The sequence below is a fragment of the Electrona antarctica genome, assembly GCF_951216825.1.
Source record: "Electrona antarctica genome assembly, chromosome: 2".
In the NCBI taxonomy this organism is placed as follows: Eukaryota; Metazoa; Chordata; class Actinopteri; order Myctophiformes; family Myctophidae; genus Electrona; species Electrona antarctica.
In genome coordinates, this window is record NC_136807.1 from 32,693,380 (window position 1) to 32,712,012 (window position 18,633).

The following is an 18,633-nucleotide window of genomic DNA, read 5'->3' on the forward strand; positions in this document are numbered from 1 at the left end:
CTAGGTTATCCCAGACCTTAATGTAGAGCCCTAGGTTATCCCAGACCTTAATGTAGAGCCCTAGGTTATCCCAGTCAACTAAGTATAAGTGTTCACGCAAAAGAAAATCAAACTGCAATCTACAGTAGAAGTGTTTTCAGCACTTGTTGAAGTGCTGAAGCCTATAGCTTGTCAGATGGCTAGAATTTCATTCCAAGTGCCATGTAACTTAAAAGGATTCCTATGCCTGCAGGATAAAGCTGCCTATGAATATGTTTAGGATAACGGTGTAGTGTGTATAGACTCGCTATTAATGGAAAGCTTTGCAGACGTCCTGTCCCGCGGGACATGGGGTGTCGTATCCGATTGATTCAGCAGCGATATATCTCTACGCTCATTTCTCATTTACACTGCCGCCTGCAGCTCATGTGTTGCACGGCATATACTTATCTATGCAAATCGGTCTAATGAGATGCGCGTGTTGTCAATCGAGCATCTCGTAAAAAGTCAAACTGACCCACTTTCTTTTCCAAGACAAGAATTCGATACTGTACGTATGAAGCCCTCTGTTAGTGTATAACAATGGATGACAGTGAATCCCCCGCGGCATTTTTCTCTTGGCGTTTTGCCTTCTATGTGACATATTGCAGGGAGTATTCAGTGTTGATTCAGTATTGACATTGAACTATGGATCTGGACATGTGCCATTAGGTAAGGAGTCCCTGGCCTGCGTGGTTTGTTTAACATGAACTGAAAGATTATTCAACAACTTATATTGTTGCTGTTGGGCAGACCTTAAGTACTGTATCTCCACATTTCATCTTTTTGTGTGCATGTGTCCTATTTTATACTTCATCATATGGTATAGTGTTGCGCAAAAATATTAGCAGCTCTAGTACAATCTCACAATGCACAATGCCATGCGTTTCTTTTGCTATTTTTTAAAAGGTTTGGGACACCAGGTTGGAGACATTTGTAATCAATGAAAAGAGCTTGTAATTAAATAATAAGTATATTGGATCGATTGGAACAGATCTGAAAAGTAACAGTTTTGGACATACAAGGTTTCTGCCTGACAGTGACATATTGTGACAATGTATACAACTGCCTCTAATCCAAGCTAAACACATCTTGAAAGTATTGTCTTAGCTGTACATTTAGAGCAAATGTATGGAGTTAATCTTGTCTTGTGATGACCTTATACAGCCTCATATTACTTAGTGTTTTGCACACTACAGTGTGTCTGCATACCACAAGAGAAGAAGAAGGCTGGTAACGCGGCCGTCCATCCTGCTAGCCTAACTTGTGCTGAATTTTTCATGGCTCAGAAATCAAAATGTTGACACCGGAGCTAAATGCTTTTGTGAAGAAATGGATTCTGCTGATGCATACTGGTTACAAAATTCTTATAAGCAAGTGCAGTCAAGCCAACGCTATTGTGACAAAGATTTAGCCCCTGCCAAATGGATTTAGGATTGAGGTCTCAGGGTTAAAAAACAAGGTCAATAACATGCGGTAGAGGCACTATGTTTGACAGCACTGGAATAGCAAAAATATGGCAAAAATAAAAGTGTCATAGGAATTTGCAGTGGTCATTTTAGACGACAGAATGTGTTCTATTATATTTGATTGGTAGCTCATCTGAATAATGTTCTCAACTGAGAGATTTTATACCAATGTAGCTTCCAGTGAGAGAATGTATATTGGATATAGCAGTGGTTCTCAAAGTGGGGTCCTTGAAGGGGTTCCAGGAGGTCCACAGCTAAATGAGGAACAGTTTAACCACTTACATGTAAGCACTATCTGAAAAATAATGAAAATAGTACATCTTTAAGCTCACAATGATGGCTTAAAGATCAGCTTGTTCTTCTCTCCTTTTTTGTCTGTGACATGCACTCAAAATAGGCACAACTGGTTGAAACTGATTAATTTCACTATAAGTTTACCTGATAAACTTGAGCGAATGGTAATCCTATGAGAGAATGTACTTGATTGATTGAATAGGTTATTAGACAGTCAAACACTTAGTCTAAAAGGGATAGTACCAAAAAACAAGTCGTTGCGGTCTTGTTTCCATTTAGGCCCTACGCAATCCATTCATAGACATGACATGAAAAACATCAACAAAATTCAATATCATCAGAGAAAAAAATAAACAGAGTGGAAGAAAAAGGAGATCACCTGTTTAAGGGAGAAGTGATCATTTCCTCTCCCTTGGGCCTGCTGAAAGGTGATTTTCAGGCCTGTTTTAAAAGATGCAAGTGACCTGCATTTGTTGAGGGTCAGGGCATCCCACGCTTCCACCTATAGATTCCTCCGATCGCTCCCTACGTACAGTATAGACACATTCTATACTTAATCTAATCTAATAACCACATTCTCTTCATCATTACCCTCACTGCTAAGCAAAATAAAAGTCTGCGTTCCAGAATGTCACAGGACATGTGACCTGTGGATGTGTGACAAAAGCGGATCTGCTCTTTACTGTATGTCAGAGTAGAGTTGGCCTTTGATCAGCAGGCAGCCACGCGTCCCAGCTGTGAGGGCCGATGCCAGATGGCCTGCCCCCCAGACCCACCACCACCACCACCACCACCCCTTTCCTTTCCCTCTGTACGGTCACACATAGCAGCCGCTGTCACTCAGCTCACACTGAGAGCGAGAGGGAAAGCATGTTCTGGCTGGTCTTTCTACCGGGCTGCGGCGTGTGAGAGGTGACCATCCCCGGAGAGAGGATGAAATCTTGATTGGCGTGAACACCGGCAGCGGCTTCGGGAGGGCGAGGACTGAAGGTGGTCGATGTCGCCCATGCGCACTCTGGCGGGAGTTCTCGTTGCGATGTATGATGATGAATACACCATGAGTCGTTTTAGACAGAGCAGTGATTCCCAACTTTTTTAAACATATGCATAAACCACAGACCCCCAGAACTATTGAGACTTGAGAGTGCACAAATGTGCGAAAGTTACAGACTCATAAGGGCCCATTTGGTTCCTATCAATCATTTAGCCGGGGACCCCTGGAAGACCCCTTGGTGTTCCCAGGACCAAACACGGAGAACCACTGGGACAGAGACATTGTATGTTTCCCTTCTGGTGAAGGTTAGTCATTAGTTACGGTATTCACTTCTTCAGAAGTCTGATCAGCCACAGTCACTTTCTCACTTATTGCTTCACTGTATCAATAGTCTTCTCCTATTACACACAAACTGTCCAATAACTTCATGTGGCTCTTAGACTTCATGCACACGGCCAGTCTATGATGCCTGTAGTCTATGTCTTATGACTACTTTTTTGGCAAGGTTTCTGCCCGATTCCAATTACAGCCATTCACTTCCGTAAGGACGGCCTGGCTCTGAAATAGGCTATAGTGGAAGACATCATCTGTCCATTATCAAGAAAAGTGATTAAGTTACATATTTCAAAACGTGAACATAATCGTCATTGTCGGGCCGAAACCTTGTATGTCCAAAACTGTTACTTTTCAGAAGTAACGGGTTTGGACCACTACCAACGCAAAAAGAGATTCCCTGATGATTGCAAACATTTGTTTGGAGAGTGTCAATTTAACTCTGAAAGTGTAGAAATGATCGACTTAAATGAATAGGGATTGTATAGACGAATCCACAGAGGGCTGCCCTGCTCCGTGGATGCAGTGCCCTGTTGGCCAGGTTTAGCTAATCAATGCTGATTACACCTCAGTAATGGCTGCGCCCCGGGCACCCCTCCGTGGATTTGTCTGGCTTGGACACAGTAATATCCTCAGTGTACTGTTCATTTAATCATTTGTAATTCCGTACAAATGTAACCATTTATAACTCTGATCACGAAATAATTTAACCAACGCGTTAGTTTAAAAGTAAAAAATACATTCAGTTACCATTCTGTCGTACGCATCAAAACATGTTTCATAGTCTCTAGACGAATCACTAAAGTCATCACCTTCCTTGCCTATCATTGGGAAAGAATTCTGATCTCATCTACATGATTTAGTTCTGATAACTCTTCGGTTGTTTTCTGGCTATTTAGGTTTTGTGTTGTTAGTTATTTATTTTGTTGCACTGCTGGTCTCCATGTAAGCTTGGATTCTTTTGTATTGTTCTTATTTAACGTCTAATGTTATTTAATGATCTCTTCTATATTCTAAATAGGCCTATAGGCTTCTTCCTTTTCTTGCACAATAGCGCTGTTTCTTTTGGTGTTGATTCTACTTTATATACAATGTGCTAATAAACTAAACTAAAGTAATTGGACCAATGGTTACATACACGATCAGAGTCTAATTTACAGTGAGGATTGGAGTGTGTGTCTGTTAAGGACAACAACGAGGCTTAATGCGGGAGGCAGGTGTAAAAGCTGACATTTCCACGGATGATGCAGGGAGGTGAGAGAGTGAATATCATTAATGATTAATCAGTCCCCCGATGCCTCCCCATGTGTCTGCCACGCCTTGCCAATATACATCATAAACACCCGCTAATTAACTACAAATAAGTGCATCATAAGCTGTTTGCACCCCGTGTTTTCCATAGGCTAAGGGTGACTACTAAAGTGTGCGTGTGCGACGTGTGTGTATAGTGAGTGCGTGTGTGTGAGTGCGCGCGTGTGTGTGTGTGTGTGTGTGTGTGCGTGTGTGTGTGTGTGTGTGCTCTGTGTGTGTGTGTGTGCTCTGTGTGTGTGTGTGTGTGTGTGTGTGTGTGTGTGTGTGTGTGTGTGTGTGTGTGTGTGTGTGTGTGTGTGTGTGTGTGTGTGTGTGCGTGCGTGCGTGCGTGCGTGCGTGCGTGCGTGCGTGCGTGCGTGCGTGCGTGCGTGCGTGCGTGCGTGCGTGCGTGCGTGCGTGCGTGCGTGCGTGAGTTCTTTCTAATTGTGAGTGAGGACAGACAAGCTGTCCTTCAGCTCGCAGCCTCTTGAATTCTCACACACAGACAACCTTGGTCCTCTCTGGTTCTCGCCTTCGTCTAATCTCATCTCTCATCCCTGTTTATTCTCTTTCTCTCGCTTCTCCCTCTCCTCTCTCTCTCTCTCTCTCTCTCTCTCTCTCTCTCTCTCTCTCTCTCTCTCTCTCTCGATAGATAGATAGATAGATAGATAGATAGATAGATTACATCCCACAGTGAATAGAATCAAGGAGCATGCATATAGAATGGCTGTCACTCAATCTCTGCTCCAACACCTAGAAGAGTGAGAGCAGATGTCAGGGGCAGCCTCACGAGGATCTGGCTGTCATGTCCCAGAGACGTGACAGATCACGGGGGGGGTGGGGGGGGGGGGGGGGGGGGGGGTGGTGCAGGCTGGGGGGTGACGCTCCTGGGATGTGAACCCATCCCAGACCCTGTACCAGTGTTGCCATGCATGTTTATTAGAATCGACTTTGGGCTTCAAGTTTGGGCTTCAAGTTTTGCTTGTAAATGTTGGTGGTTGCGTTTTTTGGACCGGGCTTGTTGTTTCTAAAGTGTAGTTGCTTATGGGCTTGTTTCCTAAATGTTGTTTAAACCATTGGTTCTCAAATATTTTCATGGCAAGGACCCCCAAATGAATATGCATTGGTCAGAAGACCTCCCATCTGAAAATATTATGTGCCAGGCCCGAGCAAATCGGCTAACCAATCACACACAGCTTTTGTCCCGACACATCTCAATATTTGCCATTGACAATGAAGGGACAATTTACGTCATAAAAATGGTTGCTTTTTTCTCTCGCAAAATCTGGCAACACTGCCATACACCTCGTTCACCACCAGGACTCATTATGGCAGTGGTGCTCAAAGTGGGCTCCAGAGACCCCACAGGGGGTCCTTGAGGGGGTTCCAGCGGGTCCCCAGCTAAATGAGTACATATCGCAAAATCGGTTTAACCATATCGTGCAAGCTCACGTGTTGCTTGTAGATCGGAGAAAGAAATGTGGGGAAAGGTTTAAAAAATGTAAAACCTTTTGACAACACAGATGTATTTGTGTACGTGTACATGGTTCCTGGCACATTTTTGACTTGAAAGAATTGTAGCAACAGACTGGAAAGTGCAGGCCAAGCACACGCTAAGCCTAACATTGACTGCAGAGATCCAGTCAGAGTACACGCTAAGCACATGCTAACCACTGACACTGATGGCACATGCTAAGTAACCACACACTAAACCTACCACCGACTCTGCACAGATCAGGACAGTCACTCAGCACATGCCAAGCACATGCTAAGACTACCACTGACTCTGCACATGTCAGGACACTCCAGACACAATAAGCACATGCTAAGCACACGCTAAGCCTACCATTGTTGGCAGAAATCAGCCTATAAGCTAGTAACCATGTGCCAAGACTGCGGACAGTCAGAACACACTAAGCATGCACACGTTATAAGCCTACAGTCTGCACGGATCAGCACACGCTATAGAAATGACTCTGCGCCGGTCGGCACAGATCAGCACACGCTATGCCTATGACTGATCCAGCACAGATCAGCACTCGCCACAACACTATAAGCTTTCCGCTGACTGCAAAGTTCAGTCAGTATGCTAAGCACATGCTAAGGACACGCTAAGCCTATACCACTAACTGCAAAGTTGCAGTCAGTACGCTAAGCACACGCTAAGTACACGCTAAGCCTACCACTAACTGCAAAGTTGCAGTCAGTACGCTAAGCACATGCTAAGCACACGCTAAGCCTACCACTGCCGGCAGTGATCACCACAAAGTATGACAGCTATACCTGTCACTGTGGATTTGACTCGAGTGATTTCCCACGCAGCGCTGCGCGTGTCACTTCCATGTGTCCTTACATCAAAGTGGTAACAAGGTGCAGTGGTTCTCAACATCAGGGACGTGTGATCCATGTGGATATTGCAATTGGGCCCCAAATAAATGACAAAACTCTAGATTTTAATGATACTGTACTAGGCATATGTAACTAAATGTCATGGTATTCTTTCTTTAAAAAGTTGCATTGATCCAAGGCAGAACACAATTGATTAATTGATCATAACATGCCCTCAAAATGCTACTGATGGGTGGGCCGCAAATGCTGTTGAGATTTTCAAGTGGGCTCACTGGGCCCTGATCCAGAAAAGATTGTGAACCACTGGTCTAGTGTATCTCTGCACAGAGCTGTGTGTGATCATCTGGGTCACAGGAGGAGATAAGAAGTTCAACATCTTGCCCTCAGCGTGAGAGGTTTAGTAACATCTTCTATAGGGGTGGCCAAAAGGTAGATCGCGACCTACCAGCAGATCACAAAGGCTGTGCCGGTAAACCACATCAAATGCCCCTAAAAATAACAATTACAATTAAAAAAGATATTTAACAAAAATCACAAAGCTCCTCTAAGGTGACTTGATATAGATTGACATGAAGAAGGGCCTGTCATGGCTTCTATTGGCAATGCTTTGTTTTCAAGAGTGCATGTTGCTCGCAAACGTCGGTAGTATTAGCCTTTCCCCCACTATTTCCATTTCAAAGGGCTATTCCAAAGGTAATTTTTTTCAGCAATGGGATAATATTTTTTTGGGTGGGTATCTTGTTGAGCTGGTCATTTTAAAAAGTAGCTCTCAAGTCCCTGGAGCGTATTATTCACTTTTCACCAGCTATTTGCCTATCTGCTGAGGTGCTTAGAACTCATGTTACGATATCTTTTTAAACCTCCCTCACCTTTCATTTAACCGCATGATTCTTTATAATTCAAAAAAGTACATTCAAATAGTTTATTTCTGTAGCGTTGAACTTCCTCGTGAATTAAATCCTATATACTTAGTTGACCGGGGTCCCACAGGGCTCTACACTTGGTCTACTCCTCTTTTCCCTCTACACCAAATCTCTTCGCCAAAAATAGAAACACACACGCAACTGGTGGACCAGCTAGATTGTTCGCCCCAGATAGGGACACTATAGGGTTCATTTGGTTAACACAAATGACTTTCATTTGAATCCATGCACGGTGATGCACCCAAGCATACTATCAGCGTTGGAAATACATCTTCTTTTGAGATATTTTAGAGATATCTTTTTACGAGGGTCTGAGGCTGATCCCCGGCCCACCTCCTGCCCTGGCTCTGAAGGGCACGGCGTGACATGAACCGTTGATTTCAGCAAACCACTTCTGACTGCTCCAGAGCTCTGACCTCTGACCTTGGAGAGTAGTGACGTCGTCACGCCACTTGAGGCTCCTTCGAGTCGTGGCCTTGTGGCTTCGTCCATGCGTGCGGTGCTCCCTGCTGGTGCCGCGTCAGGAGAGAAAGAAACATGTCACGGCCTGCCCCCGTCGAATGTGTGAGTGACCACGACGGCCTGCCCCCGTTGAATGTGTGAGTGACCACGACGTTGTCTGCTTGTCACATAACACCGTCACAAGGGAGTAAGCCGGGGCGGAGAGTGGGAGGGGACATTGGTGGTGACGTTGCGTTGTTGTTGTTGCGCTGTTTGGCTGGTGGCCTCCCCGCCCCTCCTCCCTCTCTCCACTCCTACCCACCCCCCCACCCACCCTCACCCTCCCTCTGCAGTAGACGTGCATCGCATTCAGAGCGAGCAGGCAGCAGGTGGAGATGACATCATCTGCACTGCAGCACACTGCAGCACTGGATCTGAACAAAGACATGTCAGCCTGCTGCTAACTACCCTCTCTCCGTCTCTGTCTCTCTCTGTCTCTCTATCCCTCGCTCACCGCGTGTCTCTCTGTGTCTACCCCTCTCTCTCTCTCCCTCTCTCTCTGTCCCTCCCTCTGCGTGTGTATGTCTCTCTCTCTGTGCGTCTCTCTCCCTCTGTCTTTGTCTCTCTCTCTGTGCGTCTCTCTCCCTCTGTCTTTGTCTCTCCCTGTGTGTGTGTGTGTGTGTGTGTGTGTGTGTGTGTGTGTGTGTGTGTGTGTGTGTGTGTGTGTGTGTGTGTGTGTGTGTGTGTGTGTGTGTGTGTGTGTGTGTGTGTGTGTGTGTGTCTCTGCTCTCTCTCTCTCTCTCTCTCTCTCTCTCTCTCTATCTGTCATATCATCTCATTCTCTCTCTCTCATCTCAGTGACCTGGAGCCTAGACAGGCTGTGGGGTCGTGACCTACAATACCAGCAACTTCCAACCCCCCTCCCCCTCTCCTTCCCTGCAGTTCATCATGGTGGCCTGCAGAGGTGACGGTGGATCCCACCGGGGCGGGGGCGGGGGGGTATGAGGAAACCGCAGCAGATGCGGCATCAAGCGTCTCTTTGTTGGTGGCTCGGTGCTTGCCTGAGGAGTCTGTCCGCCTGACGGCGGAGGGCTCGCCACGACAGGAAGCGCAGAGCGTATCATAGGGACGGGAATCCATTATTCATGGTGCGGCGTGCTGTCGCCAAACAGAAGTAATTATCATCCGGTGACATTATGTTTTGTTGCTGAACAATAGTGATGGCTTGACCTAAACCCCATCCACCCCCCTCCCCCACCCCTCCTTCTTTACACGTCAGCTTGCGGAGCGCACAGCCGTCACATCATCAGCCCTGCGCCAAGCCTAGAGTTCTGCCAACGTATACCACAGAGCGTAAATGTCACCGGGGCACGCTGTGAAGAGCTTAGAGAGTCATTAGGTTCCTACTGTATATATACCTACAGAACCTGCACATTGTTTACTCTCACAGTTACACATGAGTGAGCTGTGTGTACCTACCCACCTAATTACCACATATACAGTACCTATAGCTACATACATACATACATACATACATACATACATACATACATACATACATACATACATACATACATACATACATACATACATACATACATACATACATACGCCTGCCTGCCTACCTACCTACTTATCTACCTGCCTATCTACCTAACAACCTACCTACCTTCCTGCCTACCTATAACTACCTACCTGCCTATACCTACCTACATACCTGCCTACCTACCTACCTGCCTATCTACCTACCTACGGTACATGTCTACCTATCTACATGCCTCCCTACAGTACCTGCCTATCTACCTGCATACCTACAGTACCTACATACCAACCTACCTACATGCCTACCTACCTAGTATCTATCTACCTGCCTGCCTGCCTGCCTGCCTGCCTGCCTGCCTGCCTGCCTGCCTGCCTGCCTGCCTACCTACCTACCTACCTACCTACCTACCTACCTACCTAGTATCTATCTACCTGCTTGCCTGCCTACCTACCAACCAACCTACCTACCTACCTAGTATCTATCCACCTGCCTGCCTGCCTGCCTGCCTGCCTGCCTGCCTGCCTGCCTGCCTGCCTGCCTGCCTACCTACCTACCTACCTACCTAGTATCTATCTACCTGCCTGCCTACCTACCTGCCTACCTACCTTCATGCCTACCTACCTATCTACCTGCCTGTCTACCTACCTACATGCCTGCCTACCTACATACCTGCCTGCCTGCCTACCTACATGCCTACCTAGTACCTACCTACCTACCTACCTACCTACATGCCTACCTACCTACATGCCTACCTACCTGCATACCTGCCTACCTACCTACCTACCTACCTACCTACCTACCTACCTACCTACCTACCTACCTACCTACCTGTCACCACTGAGCTTTCTCACGCAACACAACAATGGAGATTTATTAACTCCATATTTCTTCATTGTTTGTCTTTCCTCTCCCCACATTTCGCCGTGCGTGGAGTCCCTCTCCTCCCATTCATCAATAAGCCAATAGCATGCAGGCAGACGGTACACACGCATGCACGTCACACACACGTACACACGCGCACACACACACACGCACACATACACACACTGGCATGTTCCTGTCGCCTAGTTACCGCTCGGCAGCAGGTTGCCACAGAAACGGCCTCACAGTGGCTAAATGGGGAATGCTAATGCAGTCTTCTACGTTCCCTGCTGCAGTGGGCTCTCTGTGCCCAGTCCATTGCAATGTCTGTGCGCTCGTGTGCGTGTCCGGTGAACTGTTTCTCGTGCACTTCCTAAACGAACCTCCTGGAATGCCGTTTGCACAATGGTTTCACTCTGTCCAACTATTTTACACTCCACTTAATTTTTCAATTAGACCTCAAGCCATAACATTTTACTTTCCGTGTACAAATTACTCATTTAAAGAGCCAGGCCTAAAAAGCCCCAGACCTAACCCATAAGAGCACAGTTTACAGGTCATTACTCATAAATTATGCAGCAATTAATTCAAACTATATAAAAAAAAAAACTTTGGGAGTTGCACTTCCCAAAAGCAGCAACTGAAAAAACACGATTGATTGACGCCGAGCGCCCGACAGCCTCTCAGCCGGCCTGTATGCACTCGCACAGAACAAAATACACCTCCATCCATCTTGATGAGTGAGAAGGCTGGCTTTCCAAGGACTACAGACAGGTGCCGGCTGATTGATTCCGTCGGGTCTGCCTTCTCGTACCCTCATACCACATGAGGCTTGTGAAAGCCGCTGTCCACGGCGGACAGAGGAAGCAGGCCATGGGCCGAGGCAGGAGAGCGCGGCTGTAATGAGCTATACTTAATCAGCAGGAGAGGGCCTTCATCCGCAGGCTCCGACCATGGGAGCGCTGCATGTGTGTGAAGGGGTTGGACCCTTCGACAAGCCTGCGCTCACTGGAACAATCATCCCGTCTTGTATTAGTCTGCCGGGACCGTGTTGATGGAGTGCCGGGGAGAGATGGAGGCAGGAACCATTAGCCGATGACTGATGAGCTTTAAAGGTTATTTGAGTAAAGCCAATTGTTTTGATGAAGTTAATGATTGATGCTATTGTTATCGCCAACGTCCCCGGGAGATTAATAATGATTACGCCCCGATTTTATGTCTGCCAAAATGTACAAAAAAATGAGCTCGCCGTCAGGCAGAGGGTGCTGCATGTTCTTAAATGGGTTTTGTCACGTCCCCAAGTCGAGTCACGACGCCTTGAAGCTGCTTAGCGACCTTCAGAGCCAGCAGCCCAGTGCAGCTTGAGGGAGCACTCCTCAGGACACACAGGTGGTTTGTGTTGGTCACAGCAGATACACTCTTGTTTTGTCACTGTTGGCTGGATGCCACACAGTGGCGTGCGTGGGTGCGTACATTGTATGTCTACTTTAAGCCACTTAAACCCTACAGTATACTTTGTTGACCGGTGTCCCCCAGGGTTCTATACTTGGTCCCCTCCTTTTTTCCAGACAGGTTGTGATCTTGGAAATCTGCCATTTTAGATCCGCTATTTTCTGCTATATACCTAACTTGTGCCTGCGAAATGCGAATGCTCGCCTATTTGTGCATGAGTGTGCGTTTGTTTGGCCACACTGACATGTCATCCCCTCTCTTGTTCTCTCCAGATAACCAGTTCAGAATGTCCATCCTGGAGCGCTTGGAGCAGATGGAGAGACGGATGGCGGAGATGGCCAGCCACCAGCAGCAGAGCAGCGGAGGCATGGGCGGCTCAGGAGGCGCAGGGGCAGGAGGAGCCGGGGGAGGGGCTGCTGGAGGAGGAGGAGGAGGCAGCCAGTCACAGGTAAAAGGGGAGGTACCAGATGTTGTAGCTCATATCCATAAATCATCAATCCAGGGTTTATCAAAAGTGGATGCTGTGCATTGGCACCCTAAGAGTGCCTTGACACAAGTTCAGGGATGTGTCAGAATACTTTGATATTTTTTTGGAGTTTATCAATGTCACTTGCACTTTACTTGGTGCATTATTTTTCAGTCTGCAGTACACCAAGTCTCTTCACCAACTATAGCAGATATACAAGCTCACAATGCGTATTGTGAGCTGAGATCTGGTATATTTGGTGAATGTTCCCCCCAGGATAGGGATGCTGGGGTTTAAGTGGTTAAACAATTATTTTCAATCTGTCGTAGTTTTACTCATGACATACTGTATCTTGAGTGAAGGTGCTATAAAGTAAGGGTGACATGATGAAAAAAGTTATTTTGAGGGGTGACCTGAGCCAAAAAGGCATCATATAAGACTAGTCTTATATGATGCCAGACAATCAGAGATCTCTACCTACTGTAGTACCTACCGATCGCATTTCAAAATGCAGGTAGTTGGTAGAATGGCTTATATGAAGGACCAACGCTAAATACTTCTGCAATGGAGTTTGTTTGTTTTTAATGATGTCGTCTCCACCGTGCAGTCTCCACCACATGAACCATACCATACCATCCCTAGTCATAATTGGCGAACAATCTGTGAAAATATCCAAGAAACATGCAAGCTTACAAGTCTGTAGAGCGTAGTTGCAAGTAGATCTGCTATTTTTGGCAGGCGTTCCCGACATAAGTCTCCATGATTATCCTGTAGTGTGAGCACCAGGCCATAACATTAAAGTTATTCCAACCTTATCCTTACCATAAAAGGCTGTATAGTAAACAGAGGCAGTGTTTTACAGAATAGTTACTCTATACAGAGAGAATACAGAATGACTCCAGGACTAATCTGTTTCTCTTTGCTTTTCTCTGTGTGCGTGCAGTGCATATCGGGTCAGAACCAGGCCAGCAGCTCCTTCGAGAGCCGCGTGGTGGTGGTGTGTGAGAAGATGATGAGTCGGGCCTGCTGGGCCAAGTCCAAACATCTCATCCACTCAAAGACCTTCAGAGGAATGACCCTGCTTCACCTGGCGGCAGGCCAGGGCTACGCCACGCTCATCCAGACTCTCATCAAATGGCGGTGAGGATGCAGCGCTGCAACAATTCATCAAAGTCATCAATTTCATCGATTATACAACAATAATAGGTCATGTCATGAAATAATCGATTAATCTGTCCCTACTTTTGTTCAGTCAGATAACCCGCGAATAGAATGAACCAATATTTTATTATAGAATGTGAATACAAGTGTGGATATATTTTATCTTGGCTTTCAGGCTCTCTCCCTGCTCAGACATAATTAGATAACCATCATTAACCATTCACTGCCAGATTAAATAAATAAATACTAATAATTATATAATCCCCCCTCCAGCACCAAGCATGCTGACAGCATTGACCTGGAGCTGGAGGTGGACCCTCTCAACGTCGACCACTTCTCCTGCACACCTCTGGTAAGTGGAAATGTGTAAACCTATAGTAGTGATCCTCCACCGGCTTCCAATGGTATTTATCAATGCACTGAATGGGACATTATCACGTTTAATCAGACTATTGAATGGTGACCTTCCAAGATCTCAGTAGCTGTCATTGTCTGACGTTGCATTGGTTGCGTTGTCCGACTACTAACCCTATACTAACCCTAATTTTAATTCTAACCCTAACTAAATCTAAATGCAAGATTTAGAAACGTTTAGTAATTTTAGTAAGACTAAAACATAATTGTCCAGACTCTTCTTCAACGAAGATGGTGAAAGCAAACATTCTTTGTTCTGTATATTTATACAAACAATTGTATGGTACAGAACACTGAAGTCCTTAAACCAGAAATCTAACCCTAACCTCAGTCTTAACCGGCCACTAAGTAAACATAAAGCCAAATTGTTGCGCAGTTTCACGTTGTTTTTGTTTCGGTGGCTGTAATTTCACTCCCGCGTTTCCTAGTCGCCTACTCGCGGTAGGAAGTATGTAGGAAATGTCCATATTTCTCCATAGTATATTGGTGATTATCGGTTGATAACATTCGAAGCGGGTGGATTCTCAACCTTTTTAATCCCAGGCAACCCATTTTGACCCAACCCATTGATTAGGCCAGGGGTTCTCAACTCAATTATTTTGGGGGGCCCCCCAAATTTTTGCAACGCGAGAAATGGCCAAAGCATTTCCGGGGGTCCCCAGCCAAAAAGGTTGAGAACCCCTGCATTAGGCCATGGACCCTCATTTGATAAAGGTTTTATGTCTACTTACAGTGCAGACCCTCAATTATAATCTAAGTGGTTGAGTCTTATTATAATTATGGTATCTGAATCGAATGAAGTTACGAAACTATAATAAACTTGTTGCAGTAGGCCTGAGTCAGAGCGAGACAGAAAGGCGTTCGGGTGGTGCAGTGGTAAAGTAACTGCCCACCACCACGGATGTCGTGGGTTCAAATCCAACATGTTGCATCGGTCTTTGTCGTGCATCTACACGAACACATTTGGCCTGTGTTCGCTGTTCGGGGGAGGGAAGCCGGGAGGGGGATAATTATCACTGCATGTAGTCCTATGGGCAGCAGGGCGTGTCGGGCGCGAGGAGTAGGACGAAGGCTCTACGTCCTCACTGGGAGGTGAGACGGTAGGAGTCCTCACTGGGAGGTGAGACGGTAGGAGTCCTCACTGGGAGGTGAGACGGTAGGAGTCCTCACTGGGAGGTGAGACGGTAGGAGTCCTCACTGGGAGGTGAGACGGTAGGAGTCCTCACTGGGAGGTGAGACGGTAGGAGTCCTCACTGGGAGGTGAGACGGTAGGATACAATAAATGCGTGTGGGGAGGACGACTAAATTGGGGAGAAAAGGGTTTTTTTAAAAGCCAAGCTGAACGAATATAACTTTTCTGTTGATCTGCTGGCTGACCTCGCTGCTGCCTCTTTCAACAGATGTGGGCATGTGCGCTGGGTCACCTGGAGGCGGCGGTCGTCCTGTACAAATGGGACCGCCGTGCACTTGCGATCCCCGACTCCCTGGGCCGCATGCCCCTCTCCATCGCCCGGTCCCGCGGCCACACCAAGCTGGCCGAGTGTCTGGAGCAGCTGCAGAGGGAAGAGCAGCAGACCCCCGTCCCTCTGCCGCCCGCGGGCCGCATGTCCTTCTCCCCTGCCCCCGATGCCACCGCCACAGACAACTGGATGGTCCAGTGGGCCAATGACAGCGTAGTCGCAGCCAGCGGGAAGAAAGGTGGCTCTGCCTCCACCACCACCTCCACCACCTCCACCAGCGCCACCAACCTCAACCCAGGTCAGTGGACAAAGCTTCTGTCTGTCCGTGCGTGCGTGCGTGCGTGCGTGCGTGCGTGCGTGCGTGCGTGCGTGCGTGCGTGCGTCTACTATTAACCAGTTACAGGTAGTGTCTTTGTTAAGATGGTTATATATAGTTCTATATTCTGATAGCAATCCTTTCAGGACAAAGCAGTGAAATTGAAAGTGATGAAACCAAAAAATTAGCAGACAAAACTGGAACACTATAACATCAATCATAATTCAATCTCCTGGTCATTTTTGTTATTATACATTGTGTAACATTTATTTATTTATTTATTAAGTAGCTAAGTGGATTAATGGACAGCAAGGCAGTCATTATCGATAAATAAACCTCTTCAGGATGACTCAAGACCACTCCACTCCGAGGATATATTTCTCAATCATTACCACCTCGCTGTTCATTATCGCTTATTATAAGTGAGCGTAAGAGTGAAAGATGAGTCACATTTTATTGAAAGCTTCCTGGAGAAATCAAACCAACAGTGACTTCTACCTGTCATTGTCTTACTCTTTTATAGCATTTAAGTGGGCACAGGGGGCACCAATTATGGTCACAATGGATGACACATGGGTTACACCAGCTTAACTCTTACAACCACTATCAACCTGGGGTCCATATTTATAGGCAAAAGTAGTTCGAAATGGTCAAGACATTTTTTTTAAATATCAAACTCTAAAACTCACAAAGCAATGCAACGAATTGCATCAATCGTACAACGAAATATATAGGGCTTAAGTACATGCACAACCTCACACGAAACCTCGGAACTTTGATCAAATCCTGTTTCAGCATGTAATATTTGAACATTATGTTCACTTCACATGCTGAGTGAGCTCGCACTAATCCTAAAAGGTCGAACACAGCAAATTAAACCAATCATATATCATTCATATATTAATCAAACCAATAGTCATAAAATCCATATTTCATATTTTCCCTTACAGTGGCTTAAGAATTCTTAAGTCAGCACTTCCACTTCCAACGGCTAATGTATACTTTGTCACACGTCTCCTTTGACAGAAATGTCACTCGACAAAAACGACCTATATTTCAACTGGGGAAAAAGTGCCTTTTGCCACTGTATTTCAGTTGAAACTCGAGCGAACAACAAAGTGTAATTTAGCCTTTGTACAGTGGCCATGGAGTCTATGACCCCAAAAATCTCCTGCCGTTTGTCGCTTTGCGCACTCATTATTTCGCACTGCTTTTCCTTGCAGACTTGAGAAGGCCACGATCAGAGCCCTCCAACTACTACAGCAGCGAGTGTCAGAGAGACCTACCGCAGGCCAAGAAACACAAACCCAACCCAGAACTGTTTCAGGCCCGGCCCGACAAGGCCATGTCGGTCCCTCTGAGCCTAGAGCAGCAGCAGCTCCACAAGCTGTCCCCCAGCCCCAAGAGCATGTCCTCGGAAGGCCTCAGCCCGGACAAGGGCCTCTCTGGAGGGGGGGCCAGCACAGGGGGAGCGGCCAGATGGAGCTCCCGGGAGACTTTCTCTGGCAGCGGTGGCTCTGGTAGGAAAGGGTCAGGGGGCGGCGGTGCCAGCAGCCTGGGGAAGGAGAAGCTGGCTAATCGGCTACGACAGCGAGAGCAGCTGGGCATGCTGGTGATGGCCGACAGAGAGATGGTGGACACTGACCTGCTCTCCTACCGAGAAGACCTGGAGAACCAGGACTGTCTCACGCAGATGGACGACTTGCAGGTGAGAGAAGGAACTTGTCTTGTCTCATTAACCAGATGGAGAGCCATGACGCCCCCCCCCCCCCCCCCCCACACACACACACACACACACACACACCCCTAAAACATGATCATCAGGTACTACGATTATACTTTTCTACAGAAAGTGTTAAAATGATGTTTTTATGTGGCCCCACCCACCAGTTCATTAAGTATACCTGGTTTTCACCTTAGCACCACCCACCTGATCTTAAGCCTCGACCACAGCTGTGTGTTGTATGATAATGGTGGAGGGGTTAGGCGAGGAGTTAGGGTTATGATGTCACAATAAATGATTTTTTGATTGGGCCTTTTGACTCAAATGCTTTCAGCTTTCAGGAACAAACCATAAATACAGGGAAGACATAATTGAATATTCTAACCACACCCTCTCCATTAGAGTAATGTTAACTCCATAGACACATACAAAACAGAAAAGTACAAGAATCACGGCACTCCATCTTTAAACCCCAGGATCCATATTCTAAGGGAAATCCTTCGCAGTGACACATGTTGTATAAGCTAAGATCTGCTATTTTCTGTGAAGATATTTAATGTAGAGCAAAAACACTAGCAAAGAACCCTGAGGGACCGTTTGGGTTTAACTTTAATGTCCTACCCAAGATTGAACTCGTGCTGACCCTTAACTATGGCAGTTGTATTAGTTGCTGTATAATATATTTACATACTCATATACAAACAAACAAAATGAGCCCTCAAACTTTTTTCTAATCATTTTGACACATATACAAATATAATATGCTTGTGTTTATGCATTTTTGTCAATTGAAAACGTCAGTCAATGGTGCCAGCTTGTTCATAGAACTAGAGTAGCTAGCGTTATCAGTTATAGTTTTGAATTTAATTATATTTTTCCGCTCTGGAAATGTCTTCTGATTACTCATCTTGATTGACGCTACAGAGACTCAGTAGAGTGCATACTGGCGCCAACCAGTGAGGGGGGGGGGGGTTGTGGGTGGTCAACGTGGCTGATAAGAATCTATTTCATTGGCCTAATGTGAAATTGAATGTTAATGTAAATTAATGTAATGCACTTCATGTGCGTATTTGTAGATACGTGTGCGCGCATGTGTGTGCGGGTGTGTGTGCGTGCGGGTGTGTGT

General features: G+C 46.3%; 1 protein-coding gene across 1 annotated transcript in view; it reads left to right on the forward strand.

Moving 5' to 3' along the window:
- Positions 1 to 18,633, forward strand: part of camta1a (calmodulin binding transcription activator 1a) — a gene marked incomplete at its 5' end in the record, with an annotated part of 199,574 nt that overhangs the window by 170,722 nt on the left and 10,219 nt on the right. The window contains 5 exons of the mRNA XM_079515023.1: positions 12,240 to 12,415; positions 13,377 to 13,573; positions 13,868 to 13,946; positions 15,409 to 15,766; positions 17,008 to 17,492. Coding sequence (XP_079371149.1) covers positions 12,240 to 12,415; positions 13,377 to 13,573; positions 13,868 to 13,946; positions 15,409 to 15,766; positions 17,008 to 17,492 — 1,295 coding nt within the window. The remainder of the gene's footprint in view (positions 1 to 12,239; positions 12,416 to 13,376; positions 13,574 to 13,867; positions 13,947 to 15,408; positions 15,767 to 17,007; positions 17,493 to 18,633) is intronic.